We start from the raw sequence: 23963 nt of genomic DNA on the forward strand, positions 1-23963 counted from the left end.
ACATCACACATCCTTGTCGCATTGACAATGTGAGGATCTCCATAGCATTAGTGATTGCAATATTCAAATGCTCATAACTTTCTCAATGTTTGTCCGATTTTTCTCAAACTTTCTTTGTTCTTATTTCTTCGATTTTTCTGTTTCAGCACAAGCCTACTTGTTCCAAAGGTTTCATTTCCCTTAACTACGGATAACATCAGCATGGAAGTCCGCACATTTCCTCATAATTTCAGCGTTTATTGAAATACTAATGCTCAACATAAAAAATATAAATTCTTGACAAAAGGATACCACTTTTATTTTGTTTTAATGAATCAGAACTTCTGAATGAAAAATTATTGAAAAAAAAAAACATTGTAAAACAATTCAATTAAACAAGGAATCTTAATTTTCATATACACAAATACTTCAAGGTTATTATTCATCAGCAATAACAAGTACCAGGGAAAGACTTCCTTATGTCCCCTCCACTAATTAAAAAAAATACTTCTCCAAAACCCCCTTCTTTCGTTCTGTAGTGTAATATCATTTGCTACAGATAAAAGGGATGTGTCAATTGTAAAATAATTGCAACAGAATATTTGCAATCGATTGCAAATATTTTCTTGCAACACCCCTAAGTATTCATAGTTAACAACAGGCCTGCAAACTCCACGATCACCTAACAAGATGGATTTGTGCTCAATATAAATGGTAATGCAGCATATTCTCCTGCGACAATTGCACATCCGCTAATTTTCCTAATGATAAAAGGTGAGGGTTGAGGTGCTTGGCTTAATGTTGGCCCCCTTCTTTAGGAGCAAATGTCATGGAATCGTATAAATATCACATATCGTCAAATATAATTACAATAATTATCATTATTATCATCATCTTTAATCATATCATGAAAAGGTTTTGACCAGTGCTGAAGGGGAAATGGAACTATTGAAATTGAAATATCATGCCTGCTAGAAATAAAAGTACTACATATTGATCATCATCACACTTCCTTTATCAAAGAAATAAAACTTCATCATCATCTACTTTTTCTGGTTGCTATGGCTGCTCACTGCCATTCAAACATTGTTTGATACAGAGAAGCTTGCCATCTCAATCTGGCCTTGTATCAAAACAAAATATTGTATGTAAGCATTTCTTCAGACATTGTTAAAGGTGAAGTCCAGCCCAGGAAAATTTTTATTTGAATCAATAGAGAAAATTCAAACAAGTATAATGCTGAAAATTTCATCAAAATCAAATGTAAAGTAAAAAAAAGTTTTGCTTGTTTTTCACAAAATAGTTATATACACAATTTAGTCACATGCAAATGACAGAGTTGATGATGTCCATGACTCACTATTTCTTTTGCTTTTTATTGTTTGAATTATACAATATTTCCATTTTTACAAATTTGACCAAAGGGACCAACTTGACTGAACCATAAAATGTTAAACAATGGTAATTCCACATGTTCAGGGAGAAATGAAACTTTGTTTCACAGGACGAGGAGAAGATTAGAATATTTCATATAATAAAATACAAAAGAAATAGTGAATGAGCGATGTTATCAGTCCTCTCATTTGCATACCGACCGGGATGTGCATATAACTGTTTTGTGAAATTAAGCGAAAATTTATAACGTCAATGTCATAACTTTCTTAATTTACATCCGATTTTGATGAAATTTTCAGTGTTTTGCTTGTTGGGTTTTTCTCTTTTTATTCATATCAACTTTTTGTTAGGGTGGACTTGTCCTTTTAAGAACCCATTGAGAGACTCAATCTTACTGGAAAGATTAAAATGAGACAATAGAAAGTTTAAAAAAAGTGAGTCTGTGAGCGGCCAAAAAAATTTGCACAGCGGATTAATCATAAAAATGTTGATGGGCTATTACTCCCCCCTGAGTATTAGGGTTGTACGCTTAACAGTTGCACACCTTCAATTGCAACAACATGTTCAGCATACCCATAAGAACCTATGTAAGGCTGGACATTTTTTTTGCTGGCTTACAATTGCAGTGTTCTTGCAAGGTTAAGCAGCCATTTCGGATTTTCATATATTTCATTTTAGAAATTTCACCCTCTTTCATCCAATATCGACTTTAAGAACATCAGGGGCTTGTTTCATTTAGGAGTTGCAACTGTTGTAATTTCGCCATAATTGCAACTACCATGGTAACAGGGCTCAGCAGCCAATCATAATCAAGTTTACCATGGTAGTTGCCATAATGGCAAAGTTACAACGGTTGCAAGTCCTTTATGAAACGGGCCCCCAGATCATGTATATTGGTACATTCACAGTGGAACAAGAATGTGCCCTATTTTTCCCCCACACGCAAACCACATGAGGTGCACGTACCAGGTAAGGGCAGGGAGCTCAAGCTTGTATCCCCAATGATATTGTATTGCACGCTCATTCCCTAACATCCTAAAATTACTACTCCAAGCAGGTCTAGCGTGGAATTCAAAAACTAAATTCTTTACAGAACACTCTAGCGAGTGATTGACTACAATCATGAAATATCTTGCGTGCTTTCAAGAAGTAGACGTACACTGCTATGACACCGACAACATGCAGTACACGAGGTAGGACTTGAACCCTTGATGTCTTATCAGAGTATCAAGCTGACTGAACCACAATGTCACAGATCTCTCGGAAGACAAACTGTCCACCTCATCTATATCTACATGTACTCCTCTCTCTACCCTTTCCCCAACGTGAGGTAGGACTTGAACCCTTGATTTCATGTCAGGGTATCAAGCTGACCGTACCACAATGTCACAGATCTCTAGGAAGACAAACTGTCCACCTCATCTATACCTATCCCTTCTATCTCTCTCCCTTTCCCCATCCACATCTCTCCTATCCCGTTGCCTTTCTCTGTCCCTGTCCCGCCTATTTCTTTCCTTCTCTCTATCTCTATGTTCACTCTTGTCGTCTCTCTCTCTTCTCTCCTCTCTATCCCTCCTCCTTTCTCTTTCTCCGTCCATATCCCTCCACCCTCCTTCTCTCTCCTTTCTCTCCATCCTTGGTCTGTCCTCCCGTTCCCTATCCCAGCGATTGCTGCGATCTCTCTGAACCTTTGTTTCATCATCTTCGTACCTTCTCGACGTATGATACTTCTCTTCATCAGCTCTTCTTTCTTTCTTATCACCTTTCTTTAACTTTTCTTTCTGTCTGCCATAGTCCTCATCTTCTTCCATTTTCACTTTCACCGGAGGAGTTGATGCTCTGTCATCAAGGTCACGGGTCCTTTTCTTTCTCTTCTTTTCTTTCTTTGACTTCTTCTTTGCAGAATGTCTATCATCTCCTGATAAACAAGAAATACAAAAATAGCATAAGAACATTTTAAGATAAATTCTGCTTCTGATAACAACAGAAAAGAGAATGTTTACAGAATTGAACAAAAACAATCTTCAGGAGAACGTATAATTACAGAGTATTAAATCAGCAATTGAAGATCAGAAATTTCTTTGAAAAATGCCAGTCCGTTCTCATAAAAATCAGACTGTTATACCTGAACTCGAACTGAGCACTTTTAAGGGATATTTTTGTAACAGGTCCAAGAAAAAGTTTGCCGGCCCAAAATCCATGATGGTCACCATTTCCTCATGAAATGTTTTTTGGGGGGCATTAGCGGTTCTTCAATTTTGTTGAATTACCTTTTATTGGAAGCACTAGATCCTCCTCCTCCTCTTCGTCATTGGATGTTGGAGGTGTCTTGGGAGCGCATCCTTCTTCTCTAAGCTTCTTGGTAGCATCATCGATATCATCATCATCCTTGGGCTTGCGATACTCGTTCACATGGTCTACCCTCAGTGTCCTACCCTTCAGCTACAACACAAAATACAGTCAAAACATCACCATGACAACTGATATAAGCTACTAAAAAACCTTCCAAATGATTGGCTGAGAGCGTAAATTTTGGTGAGAATTAATGTCTAGTAGCTTACAGAAGTCCTATACTTACTAAACATTTCCGTGATTAATAATAATAATGAAACGTTCTGTTTAGCACAAAATACATAAGCAAAGTTGCATGTCTCTAAGCACTTTTCACAAAAGGAGTGGAGATGGAGGGTAGAGCACTGGGTTCTTACATTGTTTACAAAATGGTGAATAAATGTGTTTTCAAGCTATTTCTAAACTTTTCATTTGGTTTGTATGTTTCTAAGATATTCTGGCAGGTTATTCCATAAAATAGCAGCTGCATGTGAAAATGATCTTTCCCCATATGACTTTGTCACAGTATGTGGGACCTGTAATAATGACTTTTTACTTGAACGTAGCATTCTGTCAGGTTTATATGGTGTTAACAATTCAATGAGATACAATGGAGCAAACTGATGGAAACATTGGTAGGCGAATAGAAGTACTTTCTAGTGTATGCGGGAGTGGATACTAGGTAGATTAATGATAAGTAGCTTGAACAGAGATTGCACCCTCACCATTTCAGAGGACGCAATAGTTTAAATCATCACCAAGGCAACTGTTATAAGCTACTATGCTAAGATGTGATTCGCTATTTTGTCATGAAGAAATTATCATAACGGCTTTTAAAAGATTTTTATGAATATTCAATCTTCGGGAAATAGAGAGCACTAATTAAACAAGCAGTGCAAAACTATAGTTGCTTGCAAACAAAAACAAGTCCCAGAAAAAAATAATAACAAATAGCATTGAGGTCACCCCCTCAACCCCCCTGTAAAAAAAAAGAAGAAAAGAAACAAGGAAAGTCCTTAATTTCTACTCTGGCTTGCTTTAGTGCAAGCACTGAATAATCAGAGAATAAGACAAAATGGCATAAGAGCAACATAGCTCATATAAATCTAATGCCCATACATGTACATGTATGCAGAATCGCTTTTCATAAGCTTGATATGAGTAACATACAAAATGACAATTAAACACCAGCCAATCTCCAGCCACCATGTCAGTAGCTTTTAACAATGGCATTTTGTAACAAAATGGGACCCATATTAGCATAGTCCAGACAAAACAAATATATATATATTTTTCAAATTTTCGGGGGACTACTTTTCATGATCTACTGCTGAAATTTGCAACATTGGATAATTTGTAACATCGCATTGAATGGGGATTTTCTGCGGGTCAGGCTCTTCTGATTATTTCGGGGGCAAAGTTGCCCCAGGCCCCATTGCAACTTCTTCCCTACTGCATACATACCTTAATGCCATTGAAGTTATCAACCGCTAAGATGGTGCTCCGTTGATCCTCGTACGCAACGAAGCAATATCCCTTGGACTTTCCCGTCTTTTTATCCCTCACTAGGTTGATGTTAACAATCTCTCCGTACCTACATGGAACGGGAAAACAAATCAAGAAAATATTTGGGGAAAAAGTTGACAGAGATTGGGAACATTTGTGACTCAAGAGTTTGCTAAGCTTAATGGCCCGAATTCCCAAAGGTGGTTTTTGAAACAATCGGTTGAACCCATGGTTTATGCAGATTTCTTGTATGAATTACATTTATTTACCATATACTGTATATTAAAAAATGTCCAATGCTGATGTGTGCTTTTGTCACAGTGTGCTAAATTGACGCCTGTTTCTGTGGTTATCCACGCTATTTTATTCATGAGTGTGCATTAGCATTGGACTTTTTAAACATACACAGTAAATAAGTGTAATTTATACAGGAAATCTGCATAAACCACAAGTTCACCCGAGAGTTTTAAAAACCACCTTTGTGAATTTAGGCCAAAATGTTCCAAGCTGTATTTCAATAATGATGTGGCAGGGATCGCTTTGCAATCCAAGACAGCAGAGTAAAGCAGGGATAAAGCCTGTCACACACTAATGTGATCCCCATGCAACCATTACTTGACATGATGACCTGACTCTTTGGCCCAAATTCATGAAGGTGGTTTTCAAAACCATTGGTTGAACACATGGTTTATGCAGATTTCCTGTATAAAGTACGCTTACTTACCATGTATATTAAAAAATGTACATGTTGATGCTCGTTTTTGTCACAGTGCACCAAATTGACGACTGTTGCCATGGTTAACTACACCATGTTATTCATGAGTCCACTGTTTGAAAAGTGGACTCATTATTTCAACAAGTGGAATGCCTCTGTTTGGTGATACTTGATTAACCTTATGTCCAAGTTCAATGAACTAGGTCCATATATTTTCTACGTTATGATGACATTTCAAAAACTTAACCTCAGGTTAAGATTTTGATGTTGACTCCCCCAACATGGTCTAAGTTCATTGACCCTAAATGACCTTTGACCTTAATCATGTGACATGAAACTCTAATAGGATGTTCAGTAATACTTGATTAACCTTATGGAGAAGATTTATTAACTAGGTCCATATACTTTCTAAGTTGTGATGTCATTTCAAAAACTTAACCTCAGGTTAAGATTTGATGTTGACGCCCCTGTCGCTGTCACCGTCGGAAACGCAACGCCTATAGTCTCACTCTGCTATGCAGGTGAGACAAAAAGTGGATCCATGAATAGCATGGCAACCGGCGTCCATTTGCCGCAATGTGACAAAAGCACGCATCAGCATTGGAGATTTTTTAATATATGCAGTAAATAAGCATAGCTGTAATTTATACAGGAAATCTGCATAAACCACGGGTTCAACCCATGGTTTTCAAAACTACCTTTGTGAATTGTGACTTTGGACTTTTTGTTTAATTCAAATATTGCAGTAAATGTGACCACAATTTCCATTAAGGTACGTGGAAAACAAATATTCAGTTGCTGATGTGGTTTACGGTACACCATGTGGAGTGTTATAGAAGCAGTGGATAGAAGAAGAGAGGAAGTGGATAGGCGAGAAAGTGGAGATTTGAGAATAAAGTATTCTTTCTTGAGAGTAGTCCTGAAAAGGACTGTAAACCAGAAGGAATGTTGAGTGAGAACAGCTTGAGTAGTAGAGCTGATGAGGAGATGCTGGCTTGCGTCGGCGAGATTTTTTAATATATAATAAAAAGAAGAATACCACTATTATATATTGAAGACGGACAGTCAACCTGTCCGAAACGTCGAGTCTCTCTACTACTCATCATCTCTACTCGCCGACGCAAGCCAGCATCTCCTCATCAGCTCTACTACTCAAGCTGTTCTCACTCAACATTCCTTCTGGTTTACAGTCCTTTTCAGGACTACTCTCAAGAAAGAATACTTTATTCTCAAATCTCCACTTTCTCGCCTATCCACTTCCTCTCTTCTTCTATCCACTGCTTCTATAACACTCCACATGGTGTACCGTAAACCACATCAGCAATTGTACATGCCACCATGCAAACCTTCAAACAACATCCAAATATTCAGTTCTTCTTTATTGCATATCATTCTTAACCCCATTTCATCTGGGCTATTTCAGACCAGTATATTGACCCCCCCCCCCCCAGTTAAATAAGGGTTAATGGTCCAGCGAGTCATCTTGGCTGGTGAAATGGGAAAGTCATAGCCTCATAATTCAAAGATCTTAGGTGTGAAAACCACTCATGCCCTTTCCCCCTTTAATTGTTGGTGACATTGGTGTTTATTCTGTCAAAAAACTCTATACCTCGTATTAATGGCATTTACAAAATGTATCCTGTAAATAAAATAAATAAATGCTAATATGCCCCAACCCAGCTGCGCAACAACATACATGTATGCTACCACTTTTGACAGTACAAGAGCTCTCTATAAAGAACTCTAAATTCATTTTAATTTAAGCAACTTCTCTTCTCTGTTTCTTTTTTTTGCCTATGTTTCTTTCTTTCTATTTTTTTCTTTTTCATTCTTTTAATTTCTCCCTTCTTTATCTTTCTTTCATTCATTCATATTCTTTCTCCCTTTGTATTTTACCTTTTTGTTCTATTTCTTCCTTTTCATTTTTTCTCCATTGGTTAAACTGCCAATATTATAAAGTGTATTTTGATTGGTAACATTAAAAAAAAAACAGGTGTGCTGAAGGTGGGAAGGGGGCCATCCTTACAAAGATAAGAACGTGTTAAGAAGATTTTCAGAATACCAATTTGTAATGATTTTAGCAGCTTCCAAGTTTCAACATGTATCTCTTTAAAAAAGATGAAAGATAAGAATGGAGATAAGAACTTTTTAGAATACCACCCAATTATTTGTGTAAACTCAAGAATACCGTAGGTTTTGGAGCTAGGAAACGGAATCTAAATTGTGCTTCTAACAACATTAACACGTGCTACTGGTCACTGGACTTGAAATCACAAAATGAGAACCATACTCACTGGGAAAACACACAGAGGACGTCGCCTTCTGTCAGCTCAAAGGGCAGCCCTCCGATAAAGATGTATGCACTATCCTTGTATTGCTGATGCCATGAAGCAGAACTTGAAACGCCAAATTCCGCTTCAAGCTCATTCAGCTTGTTGATATTCTTCACGTTGGTAAGAGGGCTGCAAAAAAATAGCATATTTCAACTTAAACAATGATGGTATTGATGATTAGGACCTTTTGTAAAACTGGCAAAATGCTAGATCTATGTTATTTTCATAAACAAGAAATTTTCAATGATTTCTCTGCCATCTTGGCATTAGTTATTAGAAAACATATCCTCAGACATTTAGTCTTCATACTTAAACTTGCATCATGGAAAGAAAAAAAACACATAGGGGTCCAGATCTAATGTTGAACCATTGAAACTTATGCATATCATTTTACATAATACAATATACTAGGCAGCTCATATATGATGTCACAAATCAAAGACCTATGGGTGCTAGATTGTGCTGTTGGGCATGTACACGAATAGTCATGCGTGAATTTGCTCTAAGTGTTCTTGCATATTTTGAGTGGTTGAGCGTTTAGTTACATTTAGCTGTATTTTCACATTTTCTGGCAGCCGAGTTGATGGTCTATCAATGTGACATGTTTCCACGGCTCCTCCGAGGGGGGGGGGGCACTTCCAAGTTCCAATGATGAGTGGATACCATGTGCGACCATGGGGTCTCAAAAAGCACCCTTAACATGTGTTTTCCATATTCTGAAAATGCACCCCTTAACCCTAAACGGAACGGGGGGAGGGGGGGTTGAATCAACCCCCCTCAACATTTTCTGTGATCATTTGACCGCACCACTCACAGAGTTTATACTTTTAAGTCTCGCGCATTTTTGAGACAGAATTTGCGCTGCCCGGGTACGCGGTTCCGAAATTACGCAACATTTTGTAAGTGCATATCAGACCAAAAACTGTTCCAAAATGTGATTTTGTGTACAAAGTCAATGCAAATTGAGTTTTCTCATCTTATTCATAAGGATATGATTATTTTTGCTTTAAACAAAACAGCTGAAATCAAATGGTTTTAGCATAATTATGCTTCAAAAAGGTTGTGCAATAAATATGGTGAAAAAACAAAAAAGAACAAAAGGTTGAAAAACAAAGAAATACATTAGGAATTCATAAAACAATAAAATATGTAAGAAATTGATTTCCAAACTGATTTTTTTTAATTGTGATTGTTAATAATGCTACAAAGAATATTTTTTTCCAAAAAATAGCATTCTAGGAGCTTTATTTCGTGAATTAGAGCAAAAAGTATGATTTATGCATAAATTAGCATAATTAATTCATAAAATAAAATCTCATTATTTTGGAAAATTTTACCATACAGCCTTGTAGATTACATCGCACACTACCAGCGCAGACCTGCCAACATTTGAAAATGGAAAAAAGGAGTCCACGAATCGCGCGGAAAGCCGAACTCCCAACGGCGGGGGTCAAGGGGCCCGCCTTAGGGCCCCTTGTGGGGTTCAAGGGCAAGACCCCGGCGGGGGTGCAAGGGGGCAGAGCCCCCTTGAAGCTGGAGGACATTTAGGAAATTTCACCTTAAAAACAAGCCTTCTAAGATTAGATGAATCACAATCTGCGAGGTGACCGATAATGTGTGAGGTCTTGGTTCTGGCACAACTCTATTCTTTGGCAATTTTGGAATCAGGGAACATCTGACGGAATAAGGGCCCTGCATGATCTGCTGCTGCCAATGGCAAACTGTGCTCTACTAAGAAGTCAGTAAATTTCACTTCTGCACTTATTGTTGCAATGTTTTCTGATGATGAAGAGGGGAAAAAGGTAGTTATTTTGTTTGAAGTTAGGGCTGCCTTCTTCTCAGCTTCTTCATTTTGTAGATGTTTAATTGTTAAAACATGGTTATCAAGGTCTCTTATTCCTCCATGTGCAACTTTAATGTCACATCTACATATTCGACAAAATGCAAATTGTTCTCCCCTTGTACTAGATGACGTCATACAGGGAAATTTAGCTTTGTTAACGTCGCAAAACTATTGAGTGTGCCCTTTTGCTTTTGGCATCATGGATCATTCACACAGTCATGACAGTTCACAGACTAAAAAAAATACAGCAGGGGTCTAAAAGTTTGCAAGAATCGGCACTGAAACGGCAGACTTGTAAAATCCAAAGCATTTAGCTCACTAAGCACAAAGCACATATAAAAATATGAGGACAAAATATTAGTTTCAAATGTTACCGTTTCTAAACCCTCAGCTGGCGAAACAATCCATTTCCCACACGGTATTCCAGAACGGTAGAAGTATAGTATAGCGGAGGCACGCAAGCGCTGCATCGTATGCATAGAGTTACATTCGCACTACACGCGCTATGAATCCTCGGGATCGCGGGCGAACTGTCCAATGTCAATATACACGATTGCTGTCAGATAAATAGCGCGCTGGCCGTGGCTTGTTGCGCTTCGTATATGCACACACGGAGCACAGGCCCATCACGCGTTCTTATCCATTGAACTCTGAACTCCACGTACGCGCGCGTAGTATATAACTCTATGGTACGATCCGACACACGTGCATACGTACGTAAATGTAACATTGAGAGGACTCAGAGAGGGAGAGAGAAAGAGAGCCGCAGGCAGACGGAAAGTGCGTCATTTCCCAAAGAAAAAAGAAAATCATCTGAAATACAAAGAAAACGGAGTTCTCCGCTTTTGGGCCGCTATAAATTCTGAAAAATGGAGAAACTCCGGAAAAACCGGAGAAGTTGGCAGGCCTGCGGCAGCGTTCAAATTTTTGCGGCGCCCGCGCGATCGGCGGCTGAGATCTCAGGACAGAACAGCGAAAAAAAGCCCAGCCTAGTTAGGGTTAACAAGTATTGGCATGTGAAACTCTACCAGGGTTGGCGGATTTAAATCACGTTGATTTAAATCGTGATTTAAATCGCGATTTAAATCACCATGATTTTTTTAAAAAAATCATTGATTTAAATCACTTCCATTGAAACATGTACAAATCATGGACAAAGTATTTGTTCAATGCAGTTTTAATTCTTCAAGTCAACTGAAAAACTTTGAATTAACTTTATATCAATAAAAGATCAACAAAGTCTTCATATCTACTTAAAACAAATTAAAATCAAATTAATAAAATCAGGTAATTCCTTAAAAACTACAGATGTATGTTGTCAATAGGTACTCATTTTTTGTAAATTATGTCGAGTTTTTCTTCTGAAATTTTACATTCTTTGTCAGTTATTATTAGTCAATTTCTTTCTTAACATAAAGTTTTCACATAATCCAAAGACTTTTCAGAGAGCAGTTTGTAAAAAAAAAATATAATATATAAAAGTCGATGAGAAAAGGTTTGTTGGCAGTTTTCCAGTTTTGATCCTTCGCCTACACATAACTACTTCTGTCATGTAAAATAAAAAAATGATACCTGCATGTAATCAACATATTTAACATGCCTCTTATTTCGTATTGTTACATTTATCATACATTTGATGTTTTGAATAACATAATTATAAAAATCACATTAACATAATGTAGTACAGTCATAATTTGACTGCTGAGAAAAGCTTTCTCTTATAAACCTTTTAAGTCACTGCAGCCCATTATATGTTCAGTGCTACAAATAATGGAAGTTTTGTATCTGCATGTAATAATGGAAAGAGCTCTATAACAACAATTTGCAAAACTCAGAATAAACATTTAACACTGTATTTTAACGTTAAGATGCAGGTACTTCAGTTACAATCATTGGCAGTTGTAAGCTGTGTCTCATTTAAAATAAAATACTTCTTTTTGTAATACATATGTTGTAATTTAAGCAGTTTTGCAGTTTTTATCCTTTAAGTTAAAAGTAAGTAGATTTTTTTTCATACTTCATGGATCAAACAGATTTTTTTGTAGAGAATATGGGAATAAAAATTGTAGATTAATGTAAAAAAATCACAGTAACAGAATGTAGTATAGTCACCCTTTGACTAAGCTATCTCCTATATTGTTCTCCAAAACTGAGAGTTTTGCATCTATATCTGTAGCAAGAGAAGAGCTTTTTATCAAAAAGATCCTTAACATATACAGTTGTAGTCTCTCTTTGACTATTGTAAAGCTGTGACTAATTGAAAAAATCATTGATTTGAATTATTTCTCTTACAATATACATGAATACTAGTAATTGGCAAAGGGTTTGTTGGCAGTTTTGATAAGGGATTTTTTCTCTTGGATTTTTTTAAATATTTGAATGAAAAATCCCAGAGGGGAATTTTCTCTACTCACTGGGAATTCCCTATGGAATATTCCTTCATAGGCCTATGTATGATAGAATTAAGTTCAGATACATGATTCCTCAAATTTATTTTTAGATTGTCCATTTTTACTGGATTTTACTTACAAAATATGTGGTAAAGAACAATATTAGGGGTGAAATGTATAACATCAATATTGATGTCATTGTAAGAGTAAGGGGGGGGGGGATAATTACCCTTTTTTTCGAAGGAACTTTAAAAAAATAAAAAAAATCAAAAAAATCTGATTTAAATAAAAAAAATCTGATTTAAATCAAATAAATCCGATTTTTTTTATTTTTTTAAAAAAATCAAAAAAGTCGCCAACCCTGAACTCTACCCTTACCAAGTATTGGAAACAAAACTGTACCCTTGGGAAGTGTTCCCTGAATTGACACCCTAAACAAGTACAGTGAAATTTTAAATGTAATATCACGGACGTCGGTTTTACCTTTACCTACATTGGGTTCATTATACGGCCCCACCATGTGCAAATCAAACTCTAAACATGTAGTGTTGGGGCAAAAAGTACATCCTCTTCAAAACTTTCAGTCTCAAATTTTATACCCCTAAAATTTGACCCTAAACTCGGACAGCTTTCCTAACAAAACAGATACCTTTTTTCTTTTATTTTAGCGTTTTTCGACACCCTTATTACATTACGTACGTAACGTGCCCTATCTTGAAAAAGACAGCCTTTTTAAGTGTTTTTTTAGTCGCGCATGGTATCCACTTGTCAATGTAAGTGGGAAAGCTCAACAGTCCCAGGCAATTTAAGGCCTTTTTGGGCCACTAGCCTACATTAATGAGTGTACAAAATGAGGGACCATTTCCTCTGTGTATTTTGGGGGCAAATAAGCACAATCTATTTTGTTATTTTTCAGAAGTTTGGGGAAATTTCTGTAACTTTAAAGTAACTTTTATTACGTTTTTAGGACTTTTTTAAAGATCTTGTGTTATTTAATGACAAATTAAGAGCTTTCTAAATTTTGTGGTCCAAGCAAAGTAAGAAAGCTATCAAAGTTCTCAAAATGATAGGCCTAGGTCTAATCAATAACTCTCTTAGACTTAATATTGACTTTCTTTGAATGAAGGACTTTTCTAAAAAAAAAAAAAAATTATTCAGGGTGACCAAATATCCCGTATTTCCCAAGATCGTCCTGTATTTTGCTCCTGTTCCCTAACAAACCCTTCCCGGGACGCCTATTTGTCCCGTATTTCAGAAAATTGAACAAAATATAATACATAGAAAAGTGAAGGATTTTCATCAAATAACCAACAGAAGACAAAGCAGAGAGAACAATATAATAAACTTGTGCTGTGTGGCAGGTTACCTAGGCATGCTAACCTGTATAGGATCGGAGTAGATTCTCAATGGTGTAAACAATCTCACATGATAAACAGTTTTCCACTAAAATAATCACAAAATTGACTGGAAATTTTCATAATTATATTATGGATTCTCGGATTACTGATTTGATGATGTATTTGGAGAAGTTGTTGAGTTTTCATAACTAGATCTAGTTGTTTCAGCTTTCGTTTTGAGTCTTGTTGTGATCGGTCCGAAGGTACTTGTAATGAGATGAGATGCTTAATTGTGTGTGATGCCCCGGTTTTAAGTTTGGCAGTGTTTCACTTTAAAGTTTTATTCATTTCTACAACATTTTTTCAATCTTTCAAATATATAAATTGATTTTTTAGGGGGGGGGGTTGCTTGAAGTATGAATTTTTCCCTCTTTCTTTCCTTTTTTTCTATCGTTCTTTCTTCATCCTTCTACCCTGCCTGCTTGCCTTTTTGGTTCAATGTATCTTTGTCCAATGTGTGTGATGCCAAGATGATGATTTTGTTTTCAATCTTTAAAATATATGTTTAAATGCATTTTAGAATATATTTTTAATATTTTCAGATGATTGGATAGGGGATGCTTGAAGTTTGAACTTTTTTCCTCTTTTCTTTATTTTTTTTCTCTTCCTTCTACCCTTCCGGCTTGCGTCTTTTTTTTGTTCCATCTTTTTTATTTCCACTCTTTCCTTGCATCCTTTCCTTCCTCTCTGTTCATTTTGCTTTCTTTTCTTCTTTTTTAAATTACTTTTTTTCTTTCCATCTTTTCTCTCCTCCTTTTCATTCTTTCTCTCCTTACTCTATTTTGGTTCTTTTTTGAAAAATTATCTTCCCCCTTCATTCTTTCCTCCCTCTTTCATTCTTTATTTTCTATTTTCCTTCTATTTTTTCCCTTATATTCTTTCCCCGTTTCTTCCTCCCTTACCGTTTTTTTTCTTTCTTTGAAAGAAGGAAACATTTTTCTTTCCTTCATACTTTCTTTGTTCCTCCTTTTTTCCTTTCTCTCCTTTATAATTTTTTCTTTCACACATTTATTAATCTTCCCTTTTCCTTTCTTTTTTTTACCTTCATTTTTTTTCTTTCTTTCCTCTCAATACATGTTTTCTCTCATCTCTTCTTTCTCTCCTTCATTCTTTCGTTCACCTTCCCTTCCTTTCCTTATATTATATACGTTATTTTACAGGCAGTGTATACAGCCACACGCGTGTGTCTTTACCATCCAGCCACACGCGTGTGGTTATATCCAGAACACCTATCTGTGGATACCGCCACACGCCGCCAGTAATAACAGTAAAACACGTGTGTAGGTCTGACCGTCTATATCACGATCAAAATAACCTCATTTCTTCATTAAATTCTTACATTCTAAACCCCTTTGATATCCTTAGATCATTTCAATTTCATTCTCACCGTCTTCTCTCCTTGCTTTTCTTGTCTTGTTACAAACGGTCGTCTGTTTAACAGCAAATTCTCTTTTTCTACTTGTGTCGATTCTGGCTTCCTTCGCGGTACGGTGGCAGACCCATACAGCGTTAGCGCAGCGCAGTAGACATACACAGTTTGGGTTACGTTTACGTTTGGTACGAATAATTTTCGTACCAAGCGTTAAGCATGCACGAATCCCGAGTTTCGTACGTACGCACGTACACGCACATAGCCTAGAGTCAGTAGAGAATCGACACAAGTAGAAAAAGTGTGGAAATTTGCTATTTAACAGGCGGCCTTTTGTAACGACAAGAAAAGCAAGGAAAGAAGACGGTGAGAATGAAATTGAAACGATTTAAAGAAATCAGAGTGGTTTAGAATGTAAGAATTTAATGAAGAAATGAGGTTATTTTGATCGTGATATAGACGGTCAGACCTACATACGCGTTTTAGTTTTACTGAACTTACTGGCGGCGTGTGGCGGTATCCACAAATAGGTGTTCTGGATATAACCACACGCGTGTGGCTGGATGGTAAAGACACACGCGTATGGCTGTAGGCCTATACACTGCCTGTTTTACAAGTCTAACATTAGCCAATAGCCTTCTTTTTTGTGTGAGTGGCAGCTAGCGTGCTTTTTTCGAATCGATTGTGACTCCTGACTTTTAGTTTTGTGAAATCTGGTCACCCTGAAATTATTCCTGTCATCCTGGCAAGTTATTTTCCAACAAAAGTATGTGGTTAGTGGGGTTAGAAGTAGACAATAACAGGGGTAACATAAGTCACATGACCACACGGCGGGAATAGTCGACGAAGGCGAAGTCACACACTGCAAAAGTTTGTCCCGATCCGATCCCGACCCTCCAAATACATGACATAAAATTGAGCGAGTGGGACAACACTCTAACAGATTCCTAGTTGGGTGAGAATTATAATATATTCGCAGCTGAAAACAGACAAAAGGAGACAACAGATTGAGAGTTCATATTGCTGATATTATCATTTACACTGGTTATACCCTAAATTCAAGATTTCATCAACTTACTTCATGATCTCCGCGGGGATTTCCGCACGTACCGGTACAGAAATTAATAATACAATTTAATATGACTACCACAAAAAAGCAACCTTTCACAAGACCAACTAACGTATATAGAGGGCAGCAACCGAAGCGAGGAAGCAAAAATTTCCACGTTTTTATTAAAATATCAAATTTTGTGATTTTGACATAATATTCAGAAAATGGTATCATATTTCACTTTCTATGTTTTATGTTATTTAAAGGATTAAAAAAACACGCTCTCCCATACTTAAACAGTTCTATCTTTTCATGATAGAATTGTTAATGCTTTTTAAAACCACTATAAAAGTTTCTTTTTGAGAAAATGGCCATGGTGTAAGAGGGTTAACATTGAAATGGATCAAAAGTTATTTTTCTAATCGATATCAGTTTACAGTAAATAATGGATGTACTTCTTCATTGCTGATGGAATGCGGAATTTCGTAAGGATCAAAGTTGGGTACCCCCCGGGGGGCAAGCTTTCATAAATGATATTTGTAACTCTGCCCCTTAAACTTTGCTGATTGTACTTCATTGTTTTAACATTTATTAGTTAAAGGACAAGTCCACCCCAACAAAAACTTGATTTGAATAAAAAGAGAAAATTTTAACAAGCATAACACTGAAAATTTCATCAAAATCGGATGTAAATAAGAAAGTTATGGCATTTTAAAGTTTCGCTTATTTTCAACAAAATAGTTATATGAACGAGCCAGTTACATCCAAATGAGAGAGTTGATCGATGTCATCACTCACTCACTATTTCTTTTGTATTTTATTATATGAAATATTTTTATTTTCTCGTCACATGGGAAATGAAGTTTCATTCCTCCCTGAACACGTTGAATTCCATTATTTTAACATTTTGTGCTTCAGGCAAGGAGGTCCTAATCGTCAAATTCTTAAAAATTGAAATATTGTATAATTCAAACAATAAAAAACAAAAGAAATAGTGAGTGAGTGACATCATCGACTCTCTCATTTGGATGTAACTGGCTCGTTCATATAACTATTTTGTTGAAAATAGCGAAACTTTGATGTCATAACTTTCTTTAAGATCCGAGTGATGAAATTTTCAGCATTGTGCTTGTTTGATTTTTCTCTATTGATTCATATCAACATTTTTCTGAGGTGGACTTGACCTTTAATCAGTTTAATGAACAAATAAAAAGTATCATTGTGGCTTAATGTTAACAAATTATCACTAAATTTAGCAAAAACAAAATGTATTCTTTTCAAAACAATATACAGAGTAATAGAAAGCAAGCAAGTAATAAGCAACACACCAATCGGTGTGTTGGCTCAGTATGGTAGCCGCGCGTCCGTCTCACAAACGGGAGGTCGAGGGTGATCAAACTCCTGCTACCTTTTTTGGAATTCAACGATTCAAGGGATAGAGCCTCGTCGATCAGGGGCCCGTTTCTCAACACCTTGACAAGTTAGGTCATATCTTTATCCACCAACCACGGAGTTAGTTCCAATCTTACTAAACCCGTTTCTCGAAAGGCTTCCTAACTTAAATAACTTTTTTTTTGTTTTGTAATAGTATTTATTAATCATTCAGTTCAATACAAATCATCGTACAAATACTCATGGTATTAACATAATCATATACAATGGATAAATTCAATAACAAAAATTAACCATTTATAACCAATATAAATTCACAAAATCATACAATAGTTATGTAAAAAATTTATTACTCAACATTGATTAAACTGAATGAAATTTACAATAAAAAAAAGGAAAAGGGTCCGAGTGCACCCCCCCCACACAGACACACACAGAAGAGACATAAAACAATTAGACAGTACAAAAAAAATACAAAAACAAAGAAAAGCAGAAGGAAGGAAAATAAAGAGAGAAAAAAAATAGAGAGAAAAAAAAGGAAAGAAGTAACAAGCAAAGTAATAAAAAGAGGACAGTCTACAGTGACAGACAGACCAGCCAACCCCGCACGTGTGGAAACCGGGCAAAACCATCCCTCTCTCATCCTTCTTAATTGTTTTTTAGTTGTTCCCACTTTTTATAATGCTGTGTTAATGTTTTTCGCTCTATAGCAATTTTCTTTTCTTCTTCTTTACTTTTAAAAAGCTTTACTTGAATCTCTTCGGCAGTTGGTAGTTTATGATTCCCCCTCCCGTGATATATTAAAAATTTGATAAGTAAAATGATATGATTTAATAATTGTCTATTTTCTGATGTCTCGTCTAATCCAACATGGATATCCTTCCACTGTAAGCTTTTAAGAATCGGAAATTTTAATATATTGCTACACAATCTCCATAAAACTTTAACCATTTCACATTCATAAAAAAATATGTCTATAAGTTTCTTCATCTTTACCGCAAAAAGAACATTCATTACTCGATGTAAATCGAAACCTATATAAATGGTGGTTAACAAAGACAATATTGTATAATAATTTATATTGAAACTCTCTTAGCTTATTATCTAATGTGCAAAATCTTGGACGATAAAATACTTTCTCGATTTCTTTTTCAGACATGTTATATGATGATTCGAGATTGTAAAAACTGACAGGAGTGTCGGCAATTTTGCTTATACAGGATCTATACAGCTGTTTTGAACAAACTGACTCAAACTGGAAAACATTTTTAGAGAAAATAAATTCAATCTTCAAACCATCAACTAAGGTATTATTTTTTAATTCGTCTTTCCATTCCACAGGAACATGTGCAAATATTTCATTAATTGTTACTATTTCGTCGTCATTTAAACCCATAGATCTAAAGTAAGTATTTGATTTAAGATCACCATGTTCATTTACAATATGGTGTAATTTGTATGTGTTTTTTAAGAAAATATTTTCATGAAAATACACTTTTCCTGCATTTTTAATATACCTGTTATTGAAAAAAAATTTCATTTCTTTTATTCCTTATGTCCTTTTTGATGAACACAGTTATATCAAACCAAATACTTAACATTTCCCGGTAGTACTTTGGAATTTTTATATTGATCATGTCAGGTGTAAAATTACAGTAAAATATTAAATTACCACCTAATGGTCTTCATGGTCTTAGCAGAAATTTGAAATATTTTTTCCATTTCACTTTCTGATCACCGTTTACCAATCTTTTGACCCACATCACTCTCTGTACCATTACAAAGAGTTTGAAATTAAGCATTTTTATTCCCCCTTGTTTATATCCCAGATACAATGTGTTTCTTTTAATTTTATCTTTTCCTCGCCATAAAAAGTCGAAACAAATTTCTTCAATTTCTTTAAAAGCCCATTCCGGCATAGGCGTTAAAGAACTTACATAAATCAATTTAGAAAATGCATAAGTTTTAAGCAGATGAATTTTTCCAAACAAAGTTAGATCTCTTTGTTTCCACCAATTCAATAACTTTTTAATTTTGCTTAATATTTCTTTATAATTCATTTCTTCAGCAACGTCAGGATTTAATGAAAAGACAATACCTAGAATTTTAACCATATCAACTTGTCTCCCAAAAGGGAAAGGGTGAGTAAGGCTAACAGAGGGTCCTAGAGGCAAAATAAACGTTTTATTTTTGTTCATCCTAAGTCCAGATGTCTTCCTAAATTTTTCAAGAATTAATTCTAATCTATATACTGAATCCAAGTCTTCTACGAATATAGTCATATCATCAGCATAGAGTATTTGTTTAATTTCCGTTTCACCAAATCGAATACCCTTTACATTGATATCGATATTATCGGTAAAAAGAGCAGACGAGACGTAGCCTTAGTCACAAAATAGCATAATTTTCAAAAAGAAAAATTATAACAAAATTGCAAATATTGTGATGAATTGGGAATTTCATCTTTTAAGAATAATAGCACAGGTATATTATGCACCATATATACTTAGACCATGAAGACTTGAGCATTCAATTGCTGAGAAAATGGAATTATGAATAATTGATCTCGTGACTAAAAAATCACATGTGGACGTTGAGATGGGTACCCCGGGATATCCAATTTTAATAGTTTACGAAAGTAAAACCATAACGGTTTTCGTTGTAAAATGATGATAATAATACGGTATTTTACGATTCCAAACATCATCAAAATATAGTTTAACAATTTTCTTTTAAATCTTAGATACTGAAACTTACTATTTGACAAATTCTATGCATAAATTAGAGATAGAATTTATCAAAATGTTAATAGGGGTCTGAAAACGACAAATACGAGTCCATTTATGGATGGCCTGACGTGGTAGAATCTTTATCAAATAAATTATTTTTCTATTTCAAAATGAATGGTTTTTGTAGATTCTTTGTATTACCATGATCATAGAATGCATCATCCAACTTGTTTTTTGATGTAATTTCAACATTTTTGATTGATTACGTAAGATTATAATTTTCACATTTCTAGGCACTTTTGCATGTCATAGTCTACCCACGTGATGCCACTACGTCATTAAGAAAGAAGTTGTGACAGGTTCGGAGGTGTCATAAATATTTAGTGAGGTTGTTGTACCCGATCTTGGTAAAGAGGGCTTCGTCAAACGGTTAGCGGACAAGTAGCTCACTATCTCCGATTTAGTCAAGAAGTTAGACTTATGACGGTGTTGAGAAACGGGCCCCTGGCGCTGAGAGGCACGGCGGCTGCCGGGCCCACGATCAATAATTTGGGCAATTAAAGCAAATTTTCGAAGTATTTCATTTCATGTCTATTTCGAACAATAAATTATGGATTTTCATTTCTTATTTGTGTCATATAAAGTACCCATTATCATCAAACTCGTATTGAAAGAGTATTTAACATACAATCCCTATAGGTATACTATTAGATGAGAATCTTTCATGGAAGCCTCATAATGATCTCTTAAAAAATCAGCAAAACTACAGGATTACTTTCAAAACTTTACCATTTGATATATTATCTACTATTTATAATTCACTCATTTTTTTCGTATTTGTCCTATTGTAATATCGTTAGGGCAAATTCAACCCCTTCAAAGTTTAAACCATTGTTTTTACTGCAAAAGCGTTATACAAACTCGCATTACTCAGCTCAAAGATCTTTTCAAAGAGTTAAACACATTAGATATTAATAAATTGAACACTTGACATTATTGCCATTTTTTGTATTCAAGTAATATAAAAGGAACTGTTTTGCCTCCTCTTGCCAATATGTTTGAAACTAATTCTATGATTAAAAAATATAACACTCGATTATTGATAAGCACATATCAATTTGTTGTGTACAAAAAACGCTCCTCTTATAAGGCATAGAAATGGGACGTTTAACGCACAGTCACTAATACGCGCCGCTGTCTTCGCATCGTGCAGGCAGTCTACGTGTATAGTGGCGGGCTGCTACATTGCGGTGCAGGGGTGTTCAACTTACATATCGTGAGCGCACTCAGCTGCGTGTTTTCACTTCTTCTCTTTTCTCTCCTTTTCTTGTCATTTTTCCTCGCATTACTTGTTTTCATAAATTTCCCTCTCACTTTCCTTGTTTTCTCACTCCCTTCAGTTTTGTAACTCTTCTTGATCACTTGCATTCATTGGCACACCCCCCGGTCAAAAATGGTACGGTCCTATCCAACATACACTCAAGTCGTCGCTGTACATAATGAAAACGTGCAAAATTCTTCACGCGCTGCGTTGCCTAGCTATGCGTGTGTACTGTGTACACACAATGCCATCGGCTGATCGAACTCGCCAAACTATAGAGACCAATTATTGCAAAAGCTTTTGCAAATGTGAAAAGTGACAGAGGTTTTTTTTATCCAATCAAAATCATTCTTAGGTATTCGCAATCTACAGCATTTTCTGCAAAATGTCTTTTTTTTGATAGGGTCTATTGTGACGTATATATTTTTTTTACAACAATGTGAAGTCGCACCAAACGTTTCGTTTCCCGCACTTGCCCATTGGCTCATGTACAAATGGATTTCCAAAATCATCAAGAAAGGTTCCAAAAACCTCAAAAGTGACAGAACTTAATTTGACTAAAATTAAATGAAAATCATCATGTTCAAGGTGAGAATCTGCTCTATTCTATTCTGTTTTGATAGATCACCTTGTTGACGCGTTTGGGAAATATCTTAGCAAATCCCTCAAAAAAAGGCGTATTTTCTATTATTCTCCATAGGGAAATAATTTAACACGCTACGCACTGCAAAAAAGGAGCGCAAACAAATTGATATGTATATGAAAAAAAAAAATGTACAGGGCTCACAGCATGGAACTCATTACTAATTTCTATTACGGAGAATGTCTTTTTGAATATTAAAAAAAAATCTTTAAGTTTATTTGTTGTCATAGTAATCTAATACAGATTTGAATTTTAGCCTATATTAATTTTGAATTCTACATGAGTGAGAGATGGGGTACGTGGGGCAGGTGCCATGGGGACAGGGGGGGGGGGGGAGACACTGAATTAAAATACATGTGCCATCTAATATTATTACTATCGTTATCATATTTGTATTTTGTTAACTTTTGGACTCCTGTCATCTACAAGCTTTTTAAAAAAAGCTTCCAACATGCAGGCGTTCCATTCTGTCACTTATACATTGATTTAATATGACTATGTATTTGATCTATTTTTTTATATATACGGTACATTTGTATTTCAAATGTACACATTTTGTTGTTTTTTAATGGAAAAAATAAATGAATTGAATTAAATTGAAGGCTATATGTCTTCTATTGTATATTGTTTGTATTCTTAATGTTTTGCGATTATTGGAAATAAATGAAATGAATTGAACGAAAAGGAATGCAAACGCTTATGGCATTCCATAGATTAAGAATTCGGAGATCGAGACGCGCGACGGATCGCTCGCGGAGCGCTAGCGGAGTCGGAGTTTGTAATGTACTAGCACTGGCTGCATCCTGGTACCGGGTACGGTCGTGACAGTGGTAACGTCGGTCGTCGTTCAAAGTCTGGTCTGGAGCTGGAGGATATTAACTCAACAAACTGTTAATAGTGTCTGGAACTCTTAAGTAAGTAAACAACAACTTCGATATTCTAATTCCACTAAGTTTGACCATGGCCATGTGATGTGAGTGTGACTGACCTCGTTCGTAGACGTACGGTAGGTAACCCAGGCCAGGAAACTCCCGCTCGCGTAGCGGGCGCCCAGGCCAGGGCAGATTGCAATTGCACGAAAGGGTCTTTGCAATTGCAAGGTCCGTCCGTCTTTCGTGTCGCCCATCTTTTATGATGCGCCATGTGAAACGCATTTAAAAAAAATCATCTGCAAACATATTTCATTCGTCCGTTCAAATAAACAAAATATTTATATAATATTGACTGGCCTTGAGGGGAACATCAAATATATTGCCAGCAAAAGAATCATATTGGCCCGAGTCTTTAGACGAGGGCAATATGGGTCTTTTAAGGGCAATATATTTGATGTTTCCCGAAAGAAGAGCCAGTCAATATTTTTATTATCATCCAAATCAGATATCTAGAGCAAAAATCATGATAATTAGGATATTTCTTTGAAAAATAGAGTTCTATTGTGTCATGTTAATATCAGTCTATATACAGTAGAGGCGCACGGCCAATATTGGAGACTGTCTCCAATGTGGGAGATTATCTCCAATATCAGAGACTTTTGTAAAGAATTTGGGTATCCAATTTCAGAGACAGTCT

The 23963-nt window shown here is 35.8% G+C and overlaps 2 protein-coding genes across 2 annotated transcripts in view; one reads left to right on the forward strand and one right to left on the reverse strand.

Annotated features, from left to right (window-relative positions):
- Nucleotides 1-2315: 2315 nt before the first annotated feature.
- Nucleotides 2316-16431, reverse strand: LOC121429899 (RNA-binding motif protein, X-linked 2-like). The gene is made up of 5 exons (XM_041627158.1): nucleotides 16337-16431; nucleotides 8221-8388; nucleotides 5170-5299; nucleotides 3645-3816; nucleotides 2316-3292 (listed from the first exon to the last, which is right to left on the reverse strand). Exons 1-5 carry the CDS (start codon nucleotides 16339-16341, stop codon nucleotides 2793-2795), a joined length of 975 nt encoding a protein of 324 aa, XP_041483092.1. The 5' UTR covers nucleotides 16342-16431; the 3' UTR covers nucleotides 2316-2792.
- A 6751-nt stretch (nucleotides 16432-23182) lies between these two features.
- Nucleotides 23183-23963, forward strand: part of LOC121429649 — a 28421-nt gene continuing 27640 nt past the window's right edge. The window contains exon 1 of the mRNA XM_041626791.1: nucleotides 23183-23308. The gene's annotated coding sequence lies outside the window, so the exon portion shown is untranslated. The remainder of the gene's footprint in view (nucleotides 23309-23963) is intronic.

This window comes from Lytechinus variegatus, chromosome 16 (assembly GCF_018143015.1).
Source record: "Lytechinus variegatus isolate NC3 chromosome 16, Lvar_3.0, whole genome shotgun sequence".
NCBI lineage: Eukaryota > Metazoa > Echinodermata > Echinoidea > Temnopleuroida > Toxopneustidae > Lytechinus > Lytechinus variegatus.

Bases quoted from the DNA above. Each gene is read 5' to 3' on its own strand.
- LOC121429899 (XM_041627158.1), bottom strand. The intron at 5,300-8,220 runs GTGAGTATGGTT...CGTTCCATGTAG, and splicing joins GTCCTCTGTGTGTTTTCCCA to GTACGGAGAGATTGTTAACA. The intron at 3,293-3,644 runs GTAATTCAACAA...CTTGTTTATCAG, and splicing joins TCTAGTGCTTCCAATAAAAG to GAGATGATAGACATTCTGCA.